Below are 26,684 nucleotides of genomic sequence, written 5' to 3' on the forward strand. Positions count from 1 at the left end.
CTCAGATATCTCCTACTCTTGCTGCCTTTGCTTTCTTAGGAGATAAGGCGGTTGAACTCGGAAGCCAACAGGACAGCAGATGGGGTCCTGGCACTGGAGAAAGGAGTCACAGCTTTACTGGACGAGGCCAGAGAAGCAGAAAGGAAGCTCACGAGGAAGGCTCTGGAGATGGATATGGATGCCACGACTGCACAGAAAGTGAGTTCCCATCCCTTGCGTTTAAAGGGACTGCAAACCTGTTTGGGTGACACAAGCCCTTACTGCCTTGTTTTTGCCTCTCTCAGACCGGTCAGGAGGCACAGGGAGCCCACACCGGTGCCCGTACTGCTGGGGTTGCTGTCCAAGAGACACTGCGTGCCCTGGAAGATTTTCTACATCTGATAGGTAAGTGTATAACCACCTTCTTCTTCTTCTTCTTCATTCTTTGTGTCATGGTAGTGTCCGGAGGTCCCACCAGAGATTGGGCCCCATTGCGCTAGATGCAGGACAAGCACATGTTGAGAGGTAATTTCTGCCCTGCTTCTAATTTAAACTGGCAAGACAGAGGGTGGGAGATGGGAAGTATTAGCCTTGGTTATTCATTTATAAAATGGGATGAGATGTCTCCACTATGAGCTAAGGGTGTGATGCCCTGCCCATGTCCCACACTCACAGTAGCTTGATGAGTGAGTGTGACTGAAAATAGCAGTGTAGCTTGCGGTGGCGGAGCCATGCTGAGTATGTATCCACTGGTGCTGCTGCGGCTACACCGCGATTTACACTCACACTACCTGCCATTGAGCTGCCAAGAGTGTGTGTGCATGAGCAAGAGAATTGCCCCTCATAGCCATAGACAAAGAGCGATATGAAAGCTTGGCCCGTGGGCTGCATGGCAGAGCCAGGAATTGAATCCTGATCTCCTGAGTCCCAGTCCAATGCCTTCACCACAAGTCCAGTTTTCTTTTCTACCCTCGTGACTGTGCCTCATTGCTTGGGATGTTGTTGATTTCAGATCCAAACTTTCCTCCACCCCACACCAGCCTGGAGGAATTTAATAGTTTATTACCTGTCAAGTACTGATCTCAGAAACGTAACCTCTCTGAGATGAGGTTGTGAAGAACTTCACACGAGTGTAAAGAAATGAATTCCAAGTATTTCCCAGCTTCCTCTTTCTCTCCTGGTTTGTGCCTTGTCCTCCATTTTGAGTCTGTCATGCTTTTTTTTTCAAAGACATTTGGCCTAGGCAGGTTGAGAGCCTTGGATAACTGTAGCTGGGGTGTGGGGCTAAGGGGTATGTACTTAGGAAGATCCAGTTCCCAGCATCTGTTCATTGTTTCCTTTTCTTTATTTTCCTCCTCGGAAATAGACCAGCCTGGCACTGTGGATGAGCAGGCGTTGAAATTGCTCGAACTCAACCTCAGCAGTGCCAGGACAAAGAATAGCCAGTTGAAAGAGCAGATGGCCGAAATGGAGAAAATGGCCAGTCTGCAGAGGCTCCGGGTTCAGACTCTGGAGAGGAACATTAATGAGATCCTGGCAGACATTAGGAACCTGGAGGAGATCCGCAACAACCTCCCCCCAGGCTGCTATAACACAAATCCCATTGAAAAACCTTGAGACCTTTAGGAAGACTCTCTGGACTGGGTCTCTCAGGCTTGGATACTAGGGCTTGGCCTGATGGGTTGTAGGGGATGGGGAAGCCAAGCCTGCCAGGACCAGCTGCCTTTGGCTCTGATGAGCTGAACACAAACGCTTTGGGTGCAGCTGGTCAGACTTGTTGTGGCAATGTGCTGACGTTTGCCTCACGACACCACGTTTTGATGCCAACATCACCACAAGGTGCCTCTGAGCCGGGAAAGCCTTATACTCTGGTATCCGTCCCTGGAGTGCAGGAGGAAGGAAGGAGAGACCCGGCTGCATGAAGAAGCTGCTGACCAAGAAGAGCCATAGCTAGTAGGAGCCCATCCCTAGAGCGTGGCCTGAGGAGTCAGCAGCAGCCGGTTCAGCTTCTGGACAGTCGCCAAATGAACGTCTTTCTAGAAACTGAACTCTGACTCCTGTGGATCTCCCTGTCCCTACCAAGGCCCTGACGCTTGGGCACAGCCAGCAGAACTTGCCACTCTCCTTCAATGCCAGTGCCTATCTCATTGGCTTTCACCACCCAACGCAGCATTGGCTCCCCTCAGTGTATTGCAAGACCCTTTCTCACCAGCAATCCTTTCCGAACCCAGCAAAGGACAGGGACGGGCGCAGGGCCAGGGAGGTTGGGGTTCCCTACTGCGGCACTGTCCTCACTGACTTTCCAGTCTCGACACGGACACTAGTACTGCCTGTACATCTGTTTTTGTGCTTTAGACTTGTGCAGGGGGAGGACCCAACTTGTGACCCTTTCGTTAAAGGTGCAGGTCTTCCCCAACGTATCTTAGCAAGGTGACTAAATTACTGTTTAGTCAGGGATTTATTTTTGATGGTTTAAAAATGATCACACCGAAGAGGGTGGGAGGATGGTCCAGTAACTCCTTAGACTGTTGAAGGGGCCCTCAGCTGGAAAGTCCTTCCTACCAGCACACTCGGCTCCCGGGGGAGATTTCACACCCCTCTCTCCTCCCCCTTCTCATCCTGGGCTTTTCATTCAGGTGGGTTCTCAAGGGATTAACCGGAGAGGATGTCTTTGAGATCAAACACTCAGGCTTGCAGTATCTAGGCCCATTGAAAGCACAGGTGCAAGACCCAGGAGGGATGACTCAGCCCTTCATCCTTCTGAGGGCAATCAACTATCATGCAGTTTACTGTGCGTCTTTCAGATGAGACTTTGAAAAGCAAATTCTTGTTTTCTCTGCATGGACATCAAAGTTCCCCTGGCATTTTCCGTAATAACGGGGGTTTGTCTTGCTGACCTTGGCCAAAATTACTGGCACCCAAGAGCCAAGCTTACCCTACACAGTGTTAGCATATTGATTGCCCTATTAAAAACCCCCAACACCGTAAAGGTAACCAGATGTGTCTCCACCTCCAGTTTGGAAGCAGTTTGGTGCTGCCTCCCAACAGACAATGTTCGATGTTTTACATAAAGCAGCCTCGCATCAGAGGAATTGTGTCTGATTCTTAATCGATCATTCTCTAAAACTGGAGGGAAATCTCTACCACCGGTCCGATTCCATTTTGTTCCTCTGTCTCAGTGGAGACAGTCCCCTGGCCCTTGTGGCCACTAGAGACTGCCTCTGCTGGATCCTTGTTACCTCTTGTGCCCCTCATAGTGTGGCAGGATCAGCAATCTCAACCGTGCCCCAGAGGAGGGGGACTTTCTGGGGTTAAACTCACCCCTCAGTTGCTCAGCTTCTCTGATAAAGTGCCACCTCCTTGTTTGAATATTATATGTTAAATAATCATCTATGGTATATTTCTATTTATAGTGAAACACACTAACCACTGGCTTGTTCTGTGATTTCTCCCACTGCACAGGACAGGACAGATGTTATGGATCTGACTTTTTTTGTTTTGTTTTTTTGCTTAAGTGCATTTTTTACTTGGAAAAAAAAGTCAATAAACAACAAATCCTTGTGGCTGGATGTTGCTGTTTCTTTCTTTCTTCCTGCTCTCCATTTGCAGATAGGTTTCTCTGTGTCCAGCAGAGGTGAACTGGCTGTTGGGGAAAGGAGGCGGCAGCTTGAGTTAGCGGCTAGAGACGGCTGAGATATTGAGATGACGATACTTTCTAGTCTGCATCTTCTCAGAGTGCTGTACAGTGATTGGTAATGACTATTAGCCTTGTTTCACAGATGGGGAAAGTGAGGAATGGAGTGATTAAGTGACCTTCACAGGGGAAAAAACCCTGAAGTCCTGACTCTGTCCTCTTCTCTACCCTCTAGGTTCTCAGACTTTCATGGGGGGAGGGGGAGAGGGGGAGGAACCAGGCTTCAATAGAAAAAGTGTCCCATGGAGACCTTCCCTCCCATTCGTGATGGTACAGTGTCCCCAGCAGCTTTGGCCTTTCCTTTTGAGGAAAAGTAGTAATAGAGGAACATTAAGTTTCTCTTCTGATGGCTCTGGCTGAGGCCATCTTCTCCTCCTCCGCCCTATGTAGCAGCAGCTGCTGGTCTGGCCCTTCTTCCTTGTTTGCAGCGGCTTTTACAGGCCTCCAGGCTCTTTTTTGCAGCCGGTGAACTTTGATAACTTTAGAAGGAGGCGGAGCCAACATCATGTGACCTGCCAGCTCCCTACAGAACATGTGTAATCCAAGGGCCAAGGATATCCATTTCCAAATTTCAGCATTAGACCAGGATGCCTCCCTGATTGGAGTGGCTATAAAATAAGTGCAAAGTATTCTCCTTATTCTAGGAGACAGCCATCCAGCTGTCACAAAATGGAATGGGACATTTCCCTAGCTGAAGCAGCAGTGAAACACTACAGTCGAATAGCATCAATTTTTATTACATAATTTAAACACTTTGCTGATAAAGGGGTGGATTTTTTTTTTGTTTTGGGTTATTTTTCTTTTTGTCGACCACTTTTAGCAACAGAAATCCAACTCCCAACTCTCTCACAAAGATGCAATTGGCAACATGGCAACTTCAACCCATTGGGGTTTTTTTTTTCTTTTAAAACTTTTTTTTATTCATTTCAGTAAAGCAAAACTGTGTTACTAAAATTGCGGGTTCAAGGACCATTCCACCCTCTTTCCCCCGTACACTGAAAAACTCCTTCCGTGCCAACCCTTGTTGCATGGGTTAGAGATGGAGGTGCGACTGCTCGCGCCAACCCAAGGATTAAATCCAGACTGATCCCAACAGTTCGACAGTCCACTCCAAAGTTATGCTACATGCCCACCCCCCACACCATGAGTTTTGCTGAGCAGATAAATGAAGGCATAGATAAGACTAGTAAGACATAGTATATTCATCATCCATACCACAATGCTATGTTTCTAAGGCATGCCGTCCTAAACTGGATGAGATAGAAAACTGGCCTGCTTCCCATCTCACACCCTTCGATCACCTGAAGGAGCAGGGGATCGAGAGCTTTTCGACTCTTATAAACACTGTCTTAATTCATTTTTATTTCCTTTTTCTATCTTCCCTCAGTTAAGAGCAATTGTCCTACCTCCCACTCCAGGGGCAAGTCTCTTCTCTCTGAGTTTATTCTCTTGGTGGCTCGTTCTAGACATTGATTGCTTTATCTCCTCCAGCTTGGAGTGGAGAAGTACAGTGGGTTCTGGCAAGGAGCAGTTGCTATTTTCTGAAATAGCTTGTATGTGAGACAGAGCTCGTGAAAAGCTTGACCCACACGGGGTAGTAAGAGCTGTTTGTCTAGAAGAGCTTAGCTACTGACGTATAGAGAACTCTTCCCCTCCCTCCCCCACAAAATGACCGTGCCCTGTATATCCACCTGCTATGTATGTGAGCAGGAGTCTCCAGGAAGGCTGCTCGTTCCAGGTTCCCACATGCTAGTTTGTAGAGCAGTGGGTGCTAGCTAGCAGCAGGAACTCCAGATGGAGACGTCCCTGAAGAACAGGTGACAGTACACACGTTTCCTACTTGCTCCCATCAGCCTCTGTGGATTCTGAGTTGGCTTGGTGCCCCCTTGGAGTCCATGTTTTCCCCCACCTAGACATACATGCTGCTGCCAGGAGCGGCAGGAAGAGCAGAGAAACGAGCCTGGCAAAGCCAGTCCAACCTCCCCACACCCTTTCCTACTCTTCTGCTTGTCATGGGAAACTTCAGTGCAACAGTGACAATTCCTGAACTAACCTTTTCAGGTGGGGATAAAAGCCTGGGAAGGGAACGCTTGCTGGTAGTACCACTGACAATCCTGTTGCCTTTCTAATAGGACAGGAATGGGCTTGTGGTCTGAGCAGGGACCAAGGGATTCCTGGGTTCTGATCCCTGCTCTGACATTGATTTTTTTCTGGGCCTTGGGTAAGTCACTTAACCTCTGGATTTCTGACTTTCCCTCTGTGAAATGGAGGTGACAATACCTACCTCTGAAGACTGATCATTGACTTCCTGTAAAGCGCGATAAACTGCAATGAGTTTACAAATGCTAAGTGTTATTCTGGTTGAAGGGCTGACAGCAGTGATTTGCCATGACAGAGTCGCCTTCCTGGACTCTGGCTTCTCTTGGTAACTGGTGATAGTGAGTTCACAGCAAGCAAGATGGCTGCGTGGAGCAGCGGGTCACCAAATCTAGTGCAGCGTCTTCTCTTTGAAGCTTCCACTGGAGCAGGTTGTGCTTCATTGCAACCCTTTAAGGGCTTTTGCTTTAAGGTCCTTCCCTGAAATGCTCCCTCTCCCTGCGGGGGATCACAGCCCTCCAAGGGGCACAAGCAGCAAGTTCCCTGGCTGGGATTCTAGTGCCCTCCTGCTTTTCATGGCACCTTGGTGGGAATGCAGAGAAACCAGCGGAGAATAGCTACAGCACCTTGTTACAGGAATGCAGTCGGGTTGAAACAGCCCAGGTTAGCACAAGCATAGCAGGGAAGTAATGGCAGGTGCCTGAGAACTAAAGACAAGCAGCTAAACTCCAAATAAAAGGGCTAACTGGAAAAGCGGAAGGATGAAACCTAAAACTGGGCTTTGCCTTCCTCTCTAATGGTGCAATAACTCCAGAGCACACAGTGTCACAGGCCGGGAGTCCTCTGCAAGTCAGTGGTACCCTGCACAGCAACCTGCTTGCCGGGGCCAGTATGAGGCCTTTGTGTCTCTTAAACATCCCTGCTCCTTCCAACCCACTCTCGGCATTTCTTGGCCAGTGTATGTCCCCCTTGCATCTGTTCCCCTTGCCAGCATTTGGCCCAATGTGCTACAACCCCAGCCCTGGCCCGCAAAGCACAAGAGCGGTTTGTCCGGAAAGAGGCATGCAGGAGACGGGGGAAGGTGCAAGCCCCAGAGCTCTCAGGCTTTTAACAGACTCCTCACGGGCAGCTTGAACCCCACAGTCTGGGAGGGAGGAGGGGGAGAGGGAGGCAGGCAGGCAGGAGTGGAGATCATACTAGCCAGGGAAGTGCCAGCAAGTAGATCCCAGGGGTCGGGTATGAAGGGAGCAGCTTGTGCCTATAGATCAAATGAGATCCCTGAGAGCTATGCTCTACCCACCTGCGTCTGTATAAGGCAAGTTTGCTCAGGGGTTAGCTGTGATGGCAGCCCCCCTCCCTGCTAATGAATTCATCAGCCCCTTTTGACATATCATTGTAACCCCCGCTGAGACCTATGTGCCTCCCTGCACAGCAGGATATGATGCCTGTTGATCAGAAAGACGTGTATTGACTGTTGGTAAATAGCAGGTTACAGAGCCTCTCCCCCGTCAGCATCCCACGGACAGATGCTGCCTTGTTGTGGAAGGGACATGGATGCTATGAAACCTAATGGTTGGGCTTGAGAGAAGCACAACCAGTGATCTTCGGCTGCCGTTTGCTTTTGAGTTCCCATGATCTAGTCTAGTATGACAGGTTCCTTTCTAGGATCTGGGTCAGGTACCCTCCATCTGTGACTCAAACACAGCATGACCACTTAAGGGACATCCTGGAGTGACCAGGTTCATGTCAAGTGAAGATTAAAGGAGCCCCCCCCCCATGAATATCTACAGCAGAAGCAATTGCTGCCAGGCTGAGGTGTGCTTTCCCCTGCCCCCACCCCCCTGCCCCGGGAGCCTTAGCTCCAGAAAACCATTTCAGAATTTTCACAGTTCTTTTTTACTTCAGAGCTAAACTGTCCCATAAGTGGCCTGAGCAGAGCTCTCAGCCTAGCCCGAGTCTGGGCATTGAGCCAAGTGGGTTAGGATTTCCCATTGCCAAGCACGGACATAGTGCATCATGTTACGAGGCCAAGGGGCTCACACTAAAACTATTAATAAAAAGATCCACCGTGTTTTATTTAGCGTAAGTGCCGTAGGATGGGAAAAGACCAAGCCCCTGTTCCTGGAGCATGCTGGGAAGGTGGACACCAGGGCCACTTCCCTAGGGCATGCTGGGAAGGTGGACACCAGAGCCACCTCCCTACAGCATGCTGGGTACATCTCTATTTACTGTACCCCCTGCCCCCGGTGTATGAAGGGGAAGGGTTCTCCGAAGCAGATTGCTGAGATGTGTACCATTGGGGTATCCCACAGCTCCCTGGAGATTCCTGCACTATCGAGCGCTAGAGTCAGTGAGTGAGACAGGCGGACGCACCGGAGGCCGTGAGAGAGAGAGAGACAGACACACAGAGAGCGAGAAGTGTGATGGAGAGCTGGAGAGAAGTGGGGCGGTGGGGCTGCCTTGCTGCAGCACCTCAGGCTTTAACCAGAGGCGTTGATGTATAGCTGGCTCTTGAGGATGTAGTCAATGACGGGCTGAGACAGGTAATCCACAACGTGTCCATCCCCATGCTGCAGGGCCAGTCTGGGGGGCAAAGAGAACAGAGGGAGTCAGCGCTTGCCAGTTACCCACCCCATGTTGCCCCAGACCGTTTTCTCTTCCCCAACAGTAAGCAGGTGTTTGGATAGGGCTCAAATCAGGCTCCATGTGAGCTCAGTCCATGGAGGAGCTATTCACAGCCCTCCACAGTGAAGGGTGCATTTACGAGGGTTACTGTCTCTCACACGTATGCACACGGTAACATTTTAGCCAAAGGAGCCATTGGTCTGAATGTGTGTGAGATCAATGCAAGTGGACAGGATGAGACTGGCGAGGGAGGACAGCACAGTGGTTAAGGCACTGGATTTAGGAGACATGGGTTCAATTCCCTGTTCCATCACTGACCTCCTGTGTGACCAAAGTCACTTAATCGCTCCATACCTCAGTTCCCTATCTGTAACTAGGGGATCAGACCACTTCCCTCCCTTACAGGATGGATCCATGATTATGAGGTGCTCAGATACTATAGAGATAGGGCCATGTAAGTATCTAGATAGATGGGGAAATGTTTGTGGTGGATTGTGGGAAATTCTTGGATCCACTGGATGGGAGATGAGAGGGCGGGGCGGGTCTCTGTACCCTGCAGCAGGAGGCCCTTCGAGTCACGCACCTGCTTTTGGTTGAACTGACGACAGACATCGGGTGGTTCATGTCATCCTTCACGACCAGGATGTTGTTCTGTGGTGAAAATGAGAAGAGCAAATTAACATGACTGACCTCAGCCCTCTGCTCCTCATGGCTTGTGCACCCAGAATGTCGGGGTCTCTGGCCGTGAGGACAGCAGTGCCCAGAGGTGAGTTGGGCACTTCCTTGGGGATGGTGAGAGGGCTTCTGGGTTCTCCATCCCAGTCGCTGAGGTCTGGAACAAGGCCTGTGAGCCCTGAAGATGTAAGTGACACACAGGCCTCACACTGGTCCTGTGCACAGGGATGAATGTCTTCCTGGATGCAGAGGCTGGGAGCACTTGCAGGTACTGGTGCTGCTTTATGGAAGTGGTGCAGCGGTAAAGCTTCGTAGCTGCCACTGCACAGCCAGCTCACCCTGCCCATTGGCCTGTCCCCCAACGGCACCATGGCACAGTAAGAAACCAGGGGCGGAAGGCAGAGCCAGGCCAAGTGGACCCAGTCCCAGCCATGATGCAGGGAATGTCTGTGTTGTGTGAAGTCACTTACTTTGTACTTGCGGAGTATTGAGGAATGGTTCATGATCCGGTCTGTGTCTGTGCCGTCCCGGGGCACCACCACGATCCCGAAGTCCCCGACAATCACCTCCATCTGGGAGCAATGCAAAGAGGGACGTTTCAGAACCTTCTAAGCCTCCCGTGCCAGGGCGACGCTGGCTCAGGAACCAGCTCGCAGGTCCCTGACTCAAACAAAAGATGCACTGAAATATTCTGTGATGTGTTGAAAGAACTAAGTCTTAACTTACCCTCTTTCTGCAAACTTCCTGGGAAGTCTTTGCCAGAAACATGAATGTCATTAAGGAGGCTAATTGGCAGCTTCCCAGGGGATGTCTACACTGCCAGTTGGAGGTATAAATTCTAGCTCAAGGACCCACACCTACACTAGTGCACTAAAAATAAAATGTAGCTGGGGTGGTGCGAGGGGCAGGAGGCGCTAGCTGCCCTGAGTATGATCCCACCGAGCTATGTATTTGGAGCAGCTAGCCCCTTGCACAGCTGCGGCTGCACCGCTATGTTTTAACATGCTAGCTCGAAATGATTGCAAGAGGGCCCCAGCTCTCACTTGCTTCATCCTCGGCTTTGTGATCTGCATTGGCCCAGGGGAGCGCAGCTGTCCTGGGGGTTCCTAAATCAAAATTCAGCCTTTGAGGTAGTTGGGACTTGAGCCATTCATTGCTTTGAAAACTAGGACCAAGGTCTTAAATTGGCATCATAAACTGACTGGGAGCCAGTGGAGGGACTTGAGCCCATGCCTGATGTGCTCACTGTGGCCTAAGCCATGGTGAAGGTGAAGCCACATTCATGCCTGTGCATCCTCTCTCTTCACATTCAGCTTCAGTTACAGCAACCCAGTCTGGAGGTGAGGAAGGCGTGGAGTGCTGTGCTCCGGTCCTTGCCTGAAGGGGGAAGGTGTGAAGATGCCTAGTAAGCTAGAGGTGGAAGAAGGCATTTTGGGAAACTGATGCTAGTTTCATCCAGGCTTAGCGAGGAGTCAGAGAGAACTCCAAAGCTTTGCCCCACTTTGGCGAATGGAAGCTGTGCACCTTCGGTGGAAAGTGAGACGACATCTTGACCAGCTCTTTGAAGCACTTTCTCCTTTCAAACAACTCCCCACAACTTAGTACTCTGAGCATATCAGGAAATATCTGAGCAAATAAATGGCCACCTGCTAAACAGCATTATCTTTACCTGATACAAATGTTATTCCTCTAAGCAGGTGCTGCTCGCAGCAAGCAAAGCAGAATCGGCAGTGAGCTGCTGTCTTCACTCCCTCCTGTGCTTTAATTGAAGGGGAGGGTGTTGGGCTGCTTTCCCCCCAGAATCCAGTCCTATTTTGCGTGGGATCACAAGGGTCAAACTTAGGGTCCAAATTAGAGCACCCAATTTTGACCCTTAGCACTCAGACCAGCTGAAATTATCAGACTGAGCACTGATCTGCTGCACTGAAACGCAGGTCTGAGCACTGAAATGCAGGATTAGGTGCCTTAATTTAAGCCCTCAAATTACAAAATGATCCATTATTTTTCAGTCTGTGAATTGATTTTCTAGAGTCATGTCCGGATGGAAAAGCAGCTCACAAAGCAATTCGTTTCTCGGGGTTTCCTTTCTGGTTTGCCCAGTTGCAGAGCAGGAGAAGGGAGTGGCTGCTGTTTCCTAGACTGGATATAGTTGCTGAAATAGAGTCTCTCTGTTGATCTCACTGTATCCGAGTTAGAAGTTTGTTTGCTTGAGTACTCAGTGTGGGATGCCAGAGGAATTTGGCTTTAGAGATTATCTGGCACTGGATCAAAGACAACTCCCAAAGCCATTTTCTGGTGGTCCAGTGTGTGTGTTCCACTCTTGTCCAGACTTTGTTCTTTCCTCATCTAGATTATCTTCCTCTCCTGGGTCCTCCCCATTTCCCAGCTTTCTCCCCTGATATCCACCCAAAATTTGGAAACCCCATTCTCTCACAGCCAACAATTACTTCCGCAATATCACTTACGGCTGCCACCTTGGGGTAAACCACACGCCTGATTGCCCCAGAAACCTCTGCCACCACTTTACCCACAGTGGACTTTCCAACACCTAACTGGTTGGCAATGGACCTGTAGCAGTCTGGGGTAGCCAGCTTCCAGACGGTTATAGCAACTTGCTTCTGGACCAGAATGGCCACCCTCATGCATGTGTCTTTATGGCGGAGTGTCACGGCAAACTGCTCACAAAGCCCCAGAAATGTAGTTTACTTTGTGTTTCTTCTTCTCTCCCTCCCCCCTCCACCTCCCACCCCGCTGGTCATCTCAGGTCTGCATGATGCTGTTACCCCACCAGGCTGTGCTTGTGGCCCTGCTCCAGAAGCCCAAGTCACCAGCGGCTGTACAGAGTGCCATCAGCAGCTTCAGCCACTTTGCATCGGCCATGTCTGTGTCCTCCTCCTCCTCCTCCATCACAAGTTTTGTCAGGTGGCTTTGGTGGGTCAGAAAACACTGCTGAAATGTCCACCAACGTCTCACAGAAGCACTGCCCATTTCCTGACACAGGAGTACAAGTGCAAACATGAGAAGTTCTTCAAAAGGTGCCTCTTCCATGTTGCTGGCTCCAGTAGCTGGGAGCACACTGACCAAAATGACTGCTCAGCAGGCTGTTCAAACTTCCCGCCACATGGGGGGTGGACAGTCAAGTTTTCCCACAGTCCACCACAGCCAAAGACTAGAGAGGCCACATTGTGGGAGGGCAGTAGGGAATCTGGGATATGGTTGGCTTGACTTGGGTCTGCGAGCTGCAGTGAGGATGCCAGAGCCCCAGTTTGAGCCTGGGTTAATGTCGGGTTAACAATCATTGTAGACGCTCAAGCCCTGAGTTCTGTAATGCAGGGTCAACTGACTTGAGTCCCACTAACCCTGGGTTTACATTGTAATGTGGAATACCCCATACACTGCAATATAAGCCCAGGGTTAGCTGACCTCGTGTTAGCAGATCTTGGGTTTGTTAACCTAGGGCTTGAGTGTCTTTGTTCATGTGTAACCCCAGGTTAGGAATTGTTGAAATCTGGGTCCCAAACTGGGGCTGCAGCGTCTAGGCTTCATTATGCAGGTCCGAGTCCAGCCACCCCTATCCCAGGCTTCCTAGTGCCCTCTCAAAATGTGGCTGCTCTAGCCCTTTGTTTGTGGTGCATTGTGGGGGGAAACTTGACAGTCCACCAAACTTGACTGTTCAGAGGACAAAGAAAGTCGGCCCGTGGGACTGTGGGATAATTTTGGCAGACTCCCAGAGCGCAAGTTCAGTGGGGTTGTGTCTACACTGCAAAGCAATAGGGCTTGAACCCTGGGTCCCATGGGGTCCTGGGACCTAGCTCTGAGCCACAGTTTAGTGCACTTTGTGTGTAGATGGAAGCAAGGGGGTTAGGCTTAAGTCTGAACTCGAACCCTGAGCTTACATTGCAGTGTAGACATATCCCACAATTATCTTCCTCCATGTCCACTGTTCTGACCATGTTGCTCTCCTCCAAGCCCTTGCACAAACTTCCTGTAGCCTTCTTCACCAAGTCTAAGTTTCTCAGTCAGTCTTCAAGGACTGTGCCACATTGCCAATGAACCCCACCCCACCACACCTCTTATCTTCCTTTCACACAGCCCTTTAGGCCTGGAACTCCCTCTGTGTTGCTGTTCAGGAAGGCCTCTCCTTCCCTTGATTCAAACACCTGCTTAGAACTCTCCTCTCCCACAAAGCCAGCTAACAATCATCCACTTCAGTAACACTGTTGCCCAGTCAATAACAAGGAAAAGAGCAACGCTTGAACCTCCCTCTGGGTCTCCCAGCATGTCTGATCTGTCTTGTCTGTGTCAGTTTTAAATTACTCGGGTAGGACCACATATCTTTCTGTGTCTCCTATAACACCAAACAAAGGATTTCACTGGAAAACATGTCTGCCACGTTCAAAGGTAGCAGGGAAATCTCTCCCCTTCCTGAGCTCCCCTCAGGTCAGTTGAGACAGAATGTAACAGCTTATGGTCATGTCATGTAAGACCTGTCTGACCTGCTTTGGCATTAGAACATCTAGCAGAACTAGCTATGTCCTTGCAAGATGGAGCCGTTGCTTTTATGCATGTGTCTGATTTAGGTAGTTCAGTATTTTCTGGCTCTGACAAAAGTGATCATCTGGACAGATGGGCAAAGCTTAGGCAAATATTCTCCCCAAATCCAATTTCCTAGCATGTTCTCTCCCAAAAATACATTTACAGCCACGATGTTTGCATCTGTTTTGTGTTCCCTTTTGCAGATATTCTAGTACATGAATTCATTGGGGGAAATGTTCAAGGAAACAGCAGATTATATGTGATTAATACAGAATAATCATGGAAAGCAAATTTTGAACTCCTAGTTCCAGGAACACCTGAAAACCTTACTCTAAAAATTACACTTATGCAATCAGGGAACAGATTATTCACATGCTTACAGGCTTTGCTGGACTCGGTCCTTGGTCCTTAAAATAGAATTCTGTTGTGTTGACAATGTTATCTGTAATTATCTGGGGGAAGTTCCATGGCCTATATTATACAGGAGATCGTACTAGATCAGTGGTTTTCAACCTGTGTTCCGTGGACCTCGGGGGCTCTGCAGACCATGTCTAAGAGGTCTGCAAAAGGTTGTCATTACTATAGAACAGTGGTTTTCAACCTGCAGTCCACGGACCCCTGGGGGTCCACAGACCATGTCTAAGATTTCCAAAGGGAAATTTTTTAGGGGTCTGCAAATGAAAAAAGGTTGAAAACCACGGGATTAGATTATCACGATCATTGCATCTGGTCTTGGAATCCATGAACATGGATAGGTTTGCTGGAGGTGGAATTTCTAGCTAGCAAGAGTATTAATGTAGTGGCTTTAAATTATGTTTGTTGCTATCTGTCACTCAAATTAGGAGAAACCTTAGGTGGTGAATGGGGTCAGTTTGATGATAAACTGGGTTATGATGACCTAGGCACATTCTTACTTTTATTGGTAAGTACCAGAGCCCCAATATTGATGGGTGTATTAGAAAAGCACATCAAATGATCCTTTGCTCCACACGTAGTGTTGCGGATTCTTGTTATTTTAGCATGAGTCTTGTGGTATTTGATGTTTTTACTTAAAGCACCAGTTCTTGGAGTCAGATGACTGTGAGAATCTCAGCGGTCATAATTTAAAAAGTCAACATCTAGCCCTCATGGTTGCAGAGAAAATGTCTGAAAATGTGAACCAAGTGGGCACTAAAAATGCCAGATGACCGCAGCCAAAACCCAACCCCCCAATTTTTTAAAAAAATCATGAGATTTTTAAACTAATTTTCATTATTGGGGCGGGGGGGGGGCTGACTCATGATTTAGACTATTCGGGGCTGGCAATACAGCACTCAGCTTTAAAGACAAAATAATCTGCCAAAGTAAAAAAAAAAATTTAAAGATGGTAACATGCATTTAAGGCAACACAGATTAGAAGAAATAATTTCACCAATTTAATTTGCTTTTCCTCATGGATGCTGTAATAATGTCTCCTTTCATTCAGTTCGGGCAGTGAACTGAGACTGGTCAGTTTCACTTCCTGGTTCTCATGCCCTAGCACAAGGCAGCTGTGTTTGGGTTCCTAACACTGTCGTGCTATATAAGAGCTAGGTTGGAATTATTATTATTAGTGGTAGGTTTATACTACACGAACACTGTTTTGCTTGATTTATTTACATTTCTTTTTCCTCTAGTGTCATGAAAATTGGGTCTTGTAAACCCCTATACGCCTCTCCCCATATTCCAAATTTACAGCCTAAATCTATTTAACAGCATCTGTTTATAAAGGAAAATGAGTTTGGGAGATGGCCTTTAAAGTTTTCCTTACATCCTCAGAATTAGCCATAAGTAGCTGCAGTCCCCAGCTGTCTCCGCCACTCATCTCCCTGAGGGTGGGGAGAAAAACATGATGTGAAAGGGAAAGTTTTTGGCTCCAACCTGAAATAAAAGCCGAGTGGGTCCCGAGAGTCAGAAGCAGGATGGCTTGCTCAGCTCAGGGTGTGAAATAGAAGGGGGCGCAGGATGGAATGGGGGATAGACGCAGACTGTTCAAGGTCTCCCATGTGAGTTGATTCAGTTGTTTCCTGGGAATGTTATGCCACATGTAAGGTCACCGTGGGAGAGAGCAAAGAGGCGAGAAAAATGAGAGGGGAGGGAAGGAAACAGTGCACAATGGATTGTATGCAGTGGGAGGCGGCTACTCACGTCAGACTCATTCCAGAGGCCTGGGATACAGAAGGACTCCAGCAGGTCACTGCCACAAAGCAATAAGATACGAAGCTCTGAAGAAAGGGAGCAGAGAATGGAGACATTCAGAGACATGGGCTGATGGCTTCCCCGTGACACTACTGAACCAACAACCCCTGCACTGTGCTGCTGGAAACACTCTTTCCGTAAAACACAAAAAACAGGGCCTGATGCTTTGTGGCTATTCAAGGTCCTGTCGCACTTTCTGCAAGAACAGTGATGTTAGCGCGGTGCAGTACTCTGGCCAAACCATCTGCCTACTCTAAATACCTCTGTAGTTTCAAACAACATTTCATTTCCTCTCCTACACTGCTGTGCAGCATTGCTGTGGGCAGTTAAACAGCTGTTGCATTCCACCCCAGAGATGGCTGCATTTCAGCATGTGTGCATGTGCCGTGTAAAGTATGTCATGGGGAAAGAAGTGATTCCTGTGTATGTAGGTGTATAGAAGTGCTTTGAGATCTTTAAAATGACAGATATTCTATTAGTTCTGTTAGATATTACAAGGACCCAGACAACTGGTTAACACCAGGGTCTTTAATGGGGGTGTCCCACTGCTCCCCAGTACGTACCTTACTCTGCCATGACAGTGATGAATTTGCCAGAAAGCCCCGATACTTGCTTGCTGCAGGGCAAACCTGTTATCGACTTTCATGTCCTCCCTTTAACTTCCCCTGTTTGGATCAGTCTCCCCTAAGTGGCTTGCTGACCTGCACAACTGCTGGCATTTTACTCCTGAGATGTGTACAATTCTACTTATTGACCCTCAGAACCTAGGACATTTAAAGGCACAGAAACTGCAAGTGGTCAGTGTTAGAACTGAGTGTTGCCGAACAGATTTCTTTGTCCACATCACCACTTTTGGCCACCAGAGGGAAGCAGCAATATTGCTTAAATTTGCAAGGATAGAGGAACACCCAATGTAATGCAGCCCCCCCACACACCCTCCCTGTCTTAGCCACCTATAGCTTAGCGTAAGTCAGCACTTTCCTCTACTTCTGAACTCTGGGCGGGGTTAACACTTAACACTTATAGGGGTGCATAGAAGGCTTCAGTGATCATCTCCTGCCTGAGCTATCCATGCTATTTCTAAGGCTTTTAAGCTGCTTTACAGCTAGCTAGTGGTGGTGGGGTGGGGGGGTGGGGTGGGAAGTGTAAACAATGAAACGGGTCTAGAAGCCTCAGCAGGATACTTCCTGCCAGAGGTCTGCTAGCCTCTGCTTGTGAAGTGCAGGGAGGCTTATAAGGATGCGAAGGGTTTTTTATATTTGGACACGCCACAAAATGGATCCGTGTGTTAAAGAAATATTGAAAGGAACTCCCTCATTTGTAAGAGCTAGACACCTCCGCTATTGGACTGGAGGCAGCCAGAGTTAGGAGGGGTTGGTGGGAGATGCCCTTAACTCTCTGTTCACCAGCTGGGGCGAAAACCATTTCGGAAGGGGCCTGACCAATTTCTGACGCACTGGTAACTGGGCGTCTCAGTCTGAGTGGCTCACGCCAGGCTCTCCATGGTATTTTGTGTGATGGGAGAAGGGTATTCATCATTAGAGAACACTGAAAGTTGTTCACCAACTTTCACCAAGCTGGCGCTGAGTCCTTTCTTCTGCAGTTGGGCCAGGGACACTCTTTGTGCTAACTCGGCAGCCCTGCTGTGTTTCTTTAATGCCGGAGACTTACTTTAATGGGGGTGGGGAGAGGTGGGCAAGGAACACTTAGAACAGGCTATACCATGTATAGCAACTTCCACTGGAGGATTTCAAAGTACCTTACAATGGTGGATAAGTAAGATTTTGACTCTCCTCTTTGGCCTTGTCTACACTAGAGAGGGTTATACTGGGATAGCTCTACCATCAAACCCTGCTAGTGGAGATGCAGCTTATACTGGAAGTGAGTTCTTTGGCTGGTATACCTTACCCACCATTTCCCAGATGAAATCACATCCCTAACCAACACAGCTACGCCATCAAAAGCCAGCTCTAGCTTTAGATGCAACCTTAGGGGCTCTGAGCAGTTAAATGACTGGCCCAAGGTCACAGTGAGTCAGTGTCAGAATTAGGAAGAGAAGTCAGGTGTCCCGACTCCCAGTTCTCTTCTCTAACCCTGTAACAATGCTGTCCTCCCCCCAGTGAGGATGGGAATCAGCCCAGGGCAGTTCATCACCCTTGTGAGTCAGCCCAAATCCAGATGCCTGGTGTCCAATGGGAGCAATGACCCGGTCTGCTAATTTTGCACCTGCATTGTGCTCAGTCGCTAGAACAGACTGTTAATCTCCGTTCCCTGCGTGGCCCCTCCCATGCCACCCACTTCTGCGCTTTGCAGGGCCCCGCCTTCCCGAGGGAAGAACAGCGCATACTCACCAATCTCCTCGTATCTCATCACGGTCCCCAAATTCGCATTCTCATCTAGAGAAAGAAGTGCCAGAATCCAAGCTTCAAATGAGCATCCGTGCTGGAGCATGCCCAGGAGGGGAGATGGCTCTTTAACTGTTCAGCAGTGGCTCCTTAGTGTTAACAGGATTCCTCCTCCACCAGCCTACCTGTCTACCTGGCACCTGGTGGTGGGTTCCCCATCACTCAGAGTCTTTTGAAGGAGATTGGGCATCTTTCTAAAAGATCTGCTCCCACTCAACAGGGGAATGGCTGGGTGAGGGTCTAGGGCCTGCGTAGTGCAAGAGGTCAGGCCAAGTGATCATAAAGGAATCATCCAGCCTTACAATCTATGGTGAGAGAGACTATGTAGATTTCCTGTTAGTGGTTGGAGTTAATACTTCCAGGGATTCTTTCACCTTGGTGGTGTCTGTCTACATCCAGGCATTGCAAACTCATGGAGTCGCTGTGCCTCTTCCCCTAGCGTAGCCAGGCTCGAGCGGGGCAGATTTCCCTAGTTAAACTAATGCTTCTTCCTGCTGAGCCATCCAGGGAAATCCTGGGCGGGATCTGAGTGCCTACCTGCAATGAATCTTGGCATAACCCCTGACAATCTCTGTGACAACCAGGGAGAGGCTGTCGGGGAGAGAGTGGGGGCCTGGTCCTCAGCTGGTATAAATGGACATAGCACCACTGCTGGATCTACATTGATTTTCACCTGCTGAGGATCTGGCTGTGAGTGATATTGCAGCACTGGGTTGGATGTGAAGCAGGAAAGCGGGGGAAGACTGCGGAGTGGGGAGGAACGTAGATGAATGCAAGCATCTACATTTTCATGACATACCCACAAAGGTGAAGCGTTCCATTGGCGGACGGACACAGCAAATCCGGCTCAGACTTTCTCCCACCTTCCCCAAGATCTTTGCTGGAGGGAGAGAGAATAGGTAAAAGGCAGGTTCAGAGTCTGAGCTACCTGCAAGAACCATGTCCCACTGCACAAGGCCTGTCTTTTATTCCCCTACAGAGCTCTCAGAACACACAGGGCATTTGACCCTGAGGGTGTGAGGGAATCCCCACTGGCCGTCTCTGCTGGCTGGGTTCTTAAATCAATAAGCTCTTGTCCCCACCTTCTGTACTGTTTGTATTCACCTCCGTCTGTTTGAATGACTTGTTTAGAGTCTTGATGCAATATTGAAGTTATTTCATGTAGACGTTCATCATCCTGAAGAGCTTTTTTCCCCGCACCAAGATTTGGAAAGAAACCAATATTTTCTGCTAAGGATCTGATCAGCAACTTGGTGCAAATGGCCCCTTACTGGTTTGGTTACTAAAGCCTCAATCTACAGAGATAATCATTGTTTCTTGATTTCAGCCCCCTCTTAAAACACTTTAATTTCACCCCATTTGGATTTTTAACGAAGCTAGGTGTGCAGTTGTCGGTGCAACATGCACTCAGGACTGTGCTTAATCTGCACCTGGAATGACCATGATTGCAAATACAAAACAGGTAACAGCATATTTAAAATGTCCTCAGACAGCCCCCTGAGTGGTTAATCATTGGATTTAAGAGTGACACGCAGTACTTACACGCAAAAAAATTGGCGTGAAATGGCACTTCTACCACGTTTAAGGGTCAGGCCTGGTTTTGGGGCAATTTTAAGATACCTTTTTCATGTAGATTTAGTGCCAGAGTGACAGCCCTTCGAAAGGGAAGTCCTCTATTCATTCACAGAACAGGTAAGGCATAGACACTGGCAGTGTGAACTTCCTCCCAATACTCTGCCTATGCACCTTAACTTGAACCTGAAGAGACCACTTCTAGCTGTGGAGCGGGACTCAGTCTCCATGGCCCGTTTGGTCTTTCTCCCATGTTGCTCCCGGTGCCAATTGTGTGGACACTCAAGTGGACTCTGCTGATAGATCCCAGTCAATAAGGAGTTGGGGAAGGGAGAGAGAAGATAGTAAAAGGACCCAGTGACAGGTAGGTTGCATTTTCCAAACTTGAACCCAAATGTTGCTGAATTGCATGGGTCTGGAATCTCAATTCACTCAAATTTATACATTTTGGAACCATAGACAGTCTTACCTGAAACCTTCATTTATTGTTTCTTGGACAGGTCTGTTTCCCTTCCCCATCTCTGCGAGAACAAGTTTGGGGATTTCAGATTGGTGCTGTCTGCAGGGCTTGCCTCTGCTCCATTTGGAGAGCTTACTTCCCTCTGCTGTGACCTACCTGCAGTGGGCTTGTTGGAAATGTTGCTGTTCTGGTAAATGGGCTGTGGAGACTCATTCTGGGGCTGTCCAATCACCGGGGTCATGGAAGGTGTGTTCACATTGGAGAGGATGCAGCCAGTCACTCGCTAGGGTGGGGATGAAATGTAAGGAGTCAATAATACAACTCCAGAGCCAGAAACACAGCCATAGATCTCTCTAGCTTGGTAGCCAGCCCTACAGCTCACAAATTAACAACGTTCTCCAGCCTTTACTCGGAGACACAGCCAGCCTCATTTCATACTTCCTGTTCCCGTCTGTAGACCTGGGCTGGGAGACTCGCTCAGCATACCCTAAGCATCTCCACAAATAGGATACCCACTGGAATGATTTCTAGTACGTGCAATGAGGCCAGCTTGATCTGTGCAAAACCATGATAAGGATACAATTCAAAAACTGGTATTGACAAAATACTAACCCAAATGCCCTCTCCCATTTAGTCCTGTATATTTGATGGCCGCCTTAACTCTTAAGGTGAATTAATAAGGACAATTGTGTGGTTTCAAGTATTCCTCTCCTGGATTTTAGGTATAAGATGAAGGCCAAAGCTAAGCAACAGGGGAGATGCTGTTATCACTGGAGATGATGTCTGTCCGCACGCCCGCAGATCTTATACCAGCTTGGCAACATTCTAGTCACCCACTCACCAGAGCTGAGTAATGTTTTGTCAGGCAGGTAAAGTGTTACTGGATTTTCCGTGATTGGTCACAGTAAAGGGCACCTGAGTAGATTTTGGTGCCCAGGCTGGATAATTTTGCAAGTCTGATTTATACATTGCCATTTCATTTTTTTTCTAATAACTCGAGATTCTCTGTCCCCCGCCCCCCCCAAGCACACATGGGCCTTATGGGAATAGGAGACTTCAAACCTTCTCTGTTCTTTTAAAGTGAATTTGGTGTCAGCCTGGCAGCCCTGAGGACTGAATACCTCTCTATACCCACACCATGAGGTTGGCAGAGGGAAAGGCTGTGTCAGCTTCCCCCATGCTGCCACATTGGTATGCTCTTCCCCTGTTCTGTAGGGACTGGCTCTGGGTAATTCAGTCTCCATGGCCCATTCAGTCTTTATCCCCTTTGCTGAGTCTGCTAAAAAGGGTGTTGGCCAGTGATGATCATATCCGAGTGCCTGCGTGACCATCTCTGGGATGTGAGGGGCCTTCAGCCTTATGGTCCATCCAGTCTTCTCTGCTGAGTATGATAAATTAACTTCAAATTAGTGCTAATTGGTGGTGGGTTTTGTGATGCAGCCACCTGCGCACTAGGAGCTGAGCTGAGTTCTCCAAAGTCATTTCACAAAGGCCATTGTGAACAGCTGCTAGGTGACAGTCGGCTTCAGTCAGTGTCAAACTGTGCCAGATTGGAGCCACTCCCAGAGGTGAAAGGCTCCTGCTCAGATGAGCTGCCGGTCCCCTGAGCCATACATTCCCCTTTCAGGCCGTGATCCTAAGAGGAATAGAAAAGCTGGCTCTCGATTTGACTGTGTGTGAATTTGCTTCTGTGAGGAGATTGCTGCACACATCTCAAAGAGGCAGGCAGGCTTTAAGCATTGTTTTAGCCCTGCAACGAGTTAGCACCGTTCTGGGTCCCCCGCCCCCATGTTGTTGCCCAGGATAAGACTGCAATGCTGCTAACTCACCCTATGCTAGGAGAGAAAGACAGCAGAATAATGACTGCACTCAACACACATTCTTGCATCAAATCTTATTTCCTGAGCCACTCCCAGCTGCTCCTTCCTTCCGCTCCCTTCGAACTGGAGGCAAGAAGTGAACAGACGGGGCCTCATTAACTGCGGAATCCTGGGGTGGCTCCTGCCCTGCTAGCTAAGAACTTTAAAGGAATGTTAATGCGGAGGGGCAGGGGGGAGAGAATCCAGCCCACCCTGAGCTCTCACTATAATCCCTTCCCTCGTGCTACTGCAGCATCCGCGCCACTCGTCTCCCTTCAGAGGAATTGGAACCATCATAAAAATTTCATCTGACTGGAGGGTGGATTTGAAATGGTTCAGAACAACTTGGCTTGTTCCTGGAATGTTCCCCCAAGGTAACGATAGCGCTGTGAGACATCAGCTCTCCTCCCTTCAGTTCAGCTCCATGGGGCAGGGGCTGGTAGGATCCAGAGGGGCAGAACAGCAGTGGGAAGTAGTGTTGTATGAGACCCAATATTCGGCCTAGCCTGCCTGTCCAGACCGCTGAGGCACGAGTTCAGGCTTTCCTCGTCTTGTGTCTCAACTACTGTAATCTGCCCTTCTCTGGCCTGGTTGCCAGCCACACTGCCTCCCTCAGTCCAGTCACAACACTGCTACTAGGGTCAAAGAATCATAGAAATGTAGGGCAGGAAGTGATTTCAGGAGGTCATCTAGTCCAAGCTCCTGCACCGGAGCAGGACCCTCAACCTAGACCATCCCTGACAGGTGTTTGTCCAACCTCTTCTTAAAAACCTCCAATGATGGGGATTCCACAACCTCCCTGGGAAGCCTATTCCAGATCTTAACCACCCTTAAAGTCAGAAAGGTTTTCCTAATATCTAATCTAATCTTGCTGTAGGTTAAGCGCATTACTTCTTGTCCTACCTTCCGTGGACATGGAGAACAATTGATCACTGTCTTCTTTATAAGAGCCCTTAACATAGATGAAGACTGTTATCAGGTCTGTGCTCAGCTGTCTTTTTCCAAGACTAAACATGCCCAGTGTTTTTAAGCTTTCTTTATAGGTCAGGTTTGCTAAACCTTTTACCATTTGTTGCTCTTCTCTGGGCTCTCTCCATTTGTCCACATCTTTCTTCAAGTGTGGTGCCCAGAACTGGACACAGCACTCCAGCTGCGGTCTCCCCAGTGCTGAGTAGAGCAGGTCAGTTACCTCCCGTGTCCTACATAGGGCAATCCTGTTAATACCCCCAGAATGGTCGTCTTGACTTGCACTTTCATCACATCACGTCTCTGCTTGCATTCCTCCAATGGCTCCCCCTCTCCCATGAGTGCCTTGTCTTTGCCTTTAAAGCCTTCTCCATTTACCCCCTCCCTAGCCATCAGATCTACTAGCTTACTGAGCTGTGGACACCCCAACATCACTCTGCCAGTGGTGCCAGCCTCAGTCACTCCCCTGTCTGCTTCTCCATCAAAACTCCTCCACGCTTTCTTCCACCTACCCCCTGCCCCCCCCACACACACACCTGGTGAAAACTCCCTGTCCAAACGCCTGAAGCTTCCACCTTCTCTTCTTTTAACTGCTTCCTCTAAACCTGCCCCTGCTGTGATGCCTGCAGATCCTGCCTGCCTGGCACTGCAGCAGGCCAGTGGCATGGCTGAGCCTTCTGCTTTTCTTCTTAACTCGGTTTGTTTAATTGGTTCCTCCTCCTGCCTTTCTTTGCCCACTTGACCCCTGCCCTGTTTGTCCCTTTCATCCAAGTCTCAGGGCGGCATTTTGATGCCAACCTCCCCGTTGCTGTTGCTGGAGGGTAGGATAATGGTCTAAGGTCATTAGCTGGAGAGGTGGTGGGAAGTCCCATTTCTGTTCAGGGTTTGTGAGCTTCATTCTCACTTCTGCCTGCGCCTGTGGAGGGGTTTCACCTACTGTGTCACGTATTCTCTGGGGTTTACCCAGCACAGAAGATGACCTTGAATTTTCCTGTTGCTTTGAGTCATTCCTTAGGGCCAGCGGAGCCAGGTTTGTCCCGTGGGGTTATTTTGGTAGGTGAGTAAGCAGGGCTTCATTCACTTGCCTTTCAAATGCCCTCTTTTCCCCTAGATTGACTGTGTGGCCAGCAGGGTGATGTCTGCTTAGCTGTGAGTTTGCCTTTTCCACCTGCTCTCACTGCAGCCTCGTTCTTGTGTGCGTCCTGACAGGTCTTTTTTTCTTTTCCACAGTGTATAGAAGCTCAGCATTTCCCTGGAGTAGACATGGTCCTGGAAGTTTGTCCTTAGCCCTTTTCCAAAGGTAGATTCAATTTGGTTATGTGCGGCACAATGTTCTTTTCATTCCACTTTCTTCTACTCTCCTTTTGCCTAGTTCCCGTACTGTGAGGGCCCATCTACACAGTGAAACTTAATTCAGATTGAGGAAGTATGTGAATTTACAGTGCAACAGCTACTCCTGAATAACTCCACTGCAATGGGGTGTGTACACCCCACACTGGCAGCGAAAGGGTTAATGGGAGGCCAAGGCCTCGTTTAGCCCACTTGGTGGCACCTGGAGGGTGCATTAGGTACAGTTCATAGGCAGACTCAGGTGGGGTGGAGAGTCACCTTCATAAAGCGAGGCACTCAGAGCAGTGGGGGAGAGACCCAGTGGGGTGGGGGCTCAGAGGGAGAGAAGGCCTGGGAGTCTCTCCTGAAAAAGGAGCTGTGGCAAATGGCCAGGGAAAGAAGGGACATGGGAAAGCTGCAGGCATGGAGCGGATTCCTACGGTGAGCTCTAACGGAAGGACAAAGTCCAGTGGAGGCCGCCGAGTGGTTCGCTGTCCCAAAAGAGTTGGGGAGAACCCAGAGAGGCTCAACCCCAGGATGAGTGGAGTGGCTGAAGTGGTGCTTGGTTCTGTTTGGGGGGTTTTGAGTTCTGCGGGGAGAAGTCTGGGACACACACACACACACACACCCAGCCAGGAGGGGTGGGGGTGTCGGACTGGTGATGCTGTTGGTGCAGGACGTTGATACTCTGTAATGGGTGGACCTGGCTGGCCGGCAGAGTCACACAGCAGACCATGTGAGCCCTGAGGTGGAGAGGAAGAAAAAGGGTGGCAATGCCAGGACTCACCAAAAGGGGGTGCTCCGGGCCAGTGAGTTTGTCACACCATGTACACCTTGCGTGATCTGCATACCAGGTGCTGTGACTGTCTCTGATTGGCAGCTGCTGGAGTTTGGGCCTTGGTGCATTCTTGGGAGCCTTTCCTATTTGCTGGTCTGGAGAACTATTCAGTTTCCAGGAATGGCGGCTGTTTGGAATCCCTTGCTTGAGCAATTCTGTTGTGAGGAGCAGGGTTTTGTTTAAATTGACATGTCCCCCTCGTTCCTTGTTACTGATGGTATTTTTAGCCTCTCCGTGTGGGTGTATTGATCTGGGCCGGACTGCTTGCTGCAATCTGTGATTGGTACTTTGCTGGCTGATGATGACGTGCGCACTCAACCCTAGAGGGCTGACTCCTTTTTTTTTCAGCCAGGAGAGGCAGACACGCACCTGTGTAATAGTCTATCTCCTTGACCTGTGTCGGGCCAAGACCTCAGCTTGGGTAAATCATCACAGCTCCACAGGTGTCAAGGGAGCTATGCTTTATTTCCCCAGCTAAGGATCAGTCCACTGAACATATGTATCACGTTGATGTAACTGAGTCAACCTGAAAGAGAGAGAAACCTGCCTTGCATTGGCTACTGCTGACCCTGAACTCAGCCCTGAAAGTGCAACAGATCAAAGCTATTTGAGGGACACTCAGGTTGGGCATTAAAAATGCATCGGTCTAATCACTCTCCTGCACCACGTCTCCCACTAGCCACAGCTTTCCCCTCCCCCCTGTGACACATCTGCCCAGGTGTGACTCACCTTCATCAGATCACGGTGGTGTTCCAGCACACTGCAGGTAGTCTGCCAGGTGTCCTGATAGCACTCCCAGGGGTCCACCCTGCAGGGAGGTGAGAACATAACAAAGAGGGTTTGCATGTGAATCTTGCTCTGTCCTTCACCATCCAGCATGCTCAGTTGCAATGGAGAGGCCAGGAAGAGACAACAGATAGGACCATGCTGCTGAGAACCATCCATGTTAACCTCCTCATGTCTGCCTGAGATTAGAGGCTGGAATAAGATGCCAAATGCAGCTTTTCCAGCCATCACATTCTCATTGTATTCCCCCCACATGCCTTTGGTTAAACGTCTCCATCCCTGCTCTGTTTCCTTTTCCCTCCGCAGTCCTGGGCATGCCCACTAAGAGCTCTTCTCCTCTAGCCCCTGGCCAGGTGCCAGACACTGCATGGAAATGTATTGAGACAGCAGCTTTGGTCGCCAACGTGACAATGGGACAGAGAAGCACACTGGGCTCCTGAGGAAGAGGCTGTCCAGGGTTTCTGCTCACAAGGGTTGCTCACAGAAATTTTTCCTATGGTGTGCACAGCTGAAGCACTCTCAAGTCAGGGCTCACAGCATCACCAGGGGGCCCCTCCATTGTGACAAATTTCGGTGAGTGGCGTTGCAACCTGGCACATTGTGTCACAACATGACTCTGTTTGGGGGCCCTCTCAAATGGGACTGG

General features: G+C 49.2%; 2 protein-coding genes across 2 annotated transcripts in view; one reads left to right on the forward strand and one right to left on the reverse strand.

The window, feature by feature from the left end:
- LAMC2 (laminin subunit gamma 2) overlaps nt 1-3,538 on the forward strand; it is a 41,132-nt gene extending 37,594 nt beyond the window's left edge. The window contains exons 21-23 of the mRNA XM_048860694.2: nt 40-198; nt 285-384; nt 1,346-3,538. Of these exons, the coding sequence (XP_048716651.2) occupies nt 40-198; nt 285-384; nt 1,346-1,596 (510 nt within the window). The 3' untranslated portion in view covers nt 1,597-3,538. The remainder of the gene's footprint in view (nt 1-39; nt 199-284; nt 385-1,345) is intronic.
- An 851-nt stretch (nt 3,539-4,389) lies between these two features.
- The window catches only part of NMNAT2 (nicotinamide nucleotide adenylyltransferase 2), a 77,766-nt gene continuing 55,471 nt past the window's right edge, over nt 4,390-26,684 (reverse strand). The window contains exons 4-11 of the mRNA XM_048861307.2: nt 25,982-26,060; nt 20,417-20,543; nt 19,028-19,108; nt 18,175-18,219; nt 15,773-15,849; nt 9,541-9,642; nt 8,979-9,046; nt 4,390-8,353 (exon numbers count right to left, since the gene is read on the reverse strand). Coding sequence (XP_048717264.1) covers nt 8,251-8,353; nt 8,979-9,046; nt 9,541-9,642; nt 15,773-15,849; nt 18,175-18,219; nt 19,028-19,108; nt 20,417-20,543; nt 25,982-26,060 — 682 coding nt within the window. The 3' untranslated portion in view covers nt 4,390-8,250. The remainder of the gene's footprint in view (nt 8,354-8,978; nt 9,047-9,540; nt 9,643-15,772; nt 15,850-18,174; nt 18,220-19,027; nt 19,109-20,416; nt 20,544-25,981; nt 26,061-26,684) is intronic.

The sequence above is a fragment of the Caretta caretta genome, chromosome 8 (assembly GCF_965140235.1).
Source record: "Caretta caretta isolate rCarCar2 chromosome 8, rCarCar1.hap1, whole genome shotgun sequence".
NCBI lineage: Eukaryota > Metazoa > Chordata > Testudines > Cheloniidae > Caretta > Caretta caretta.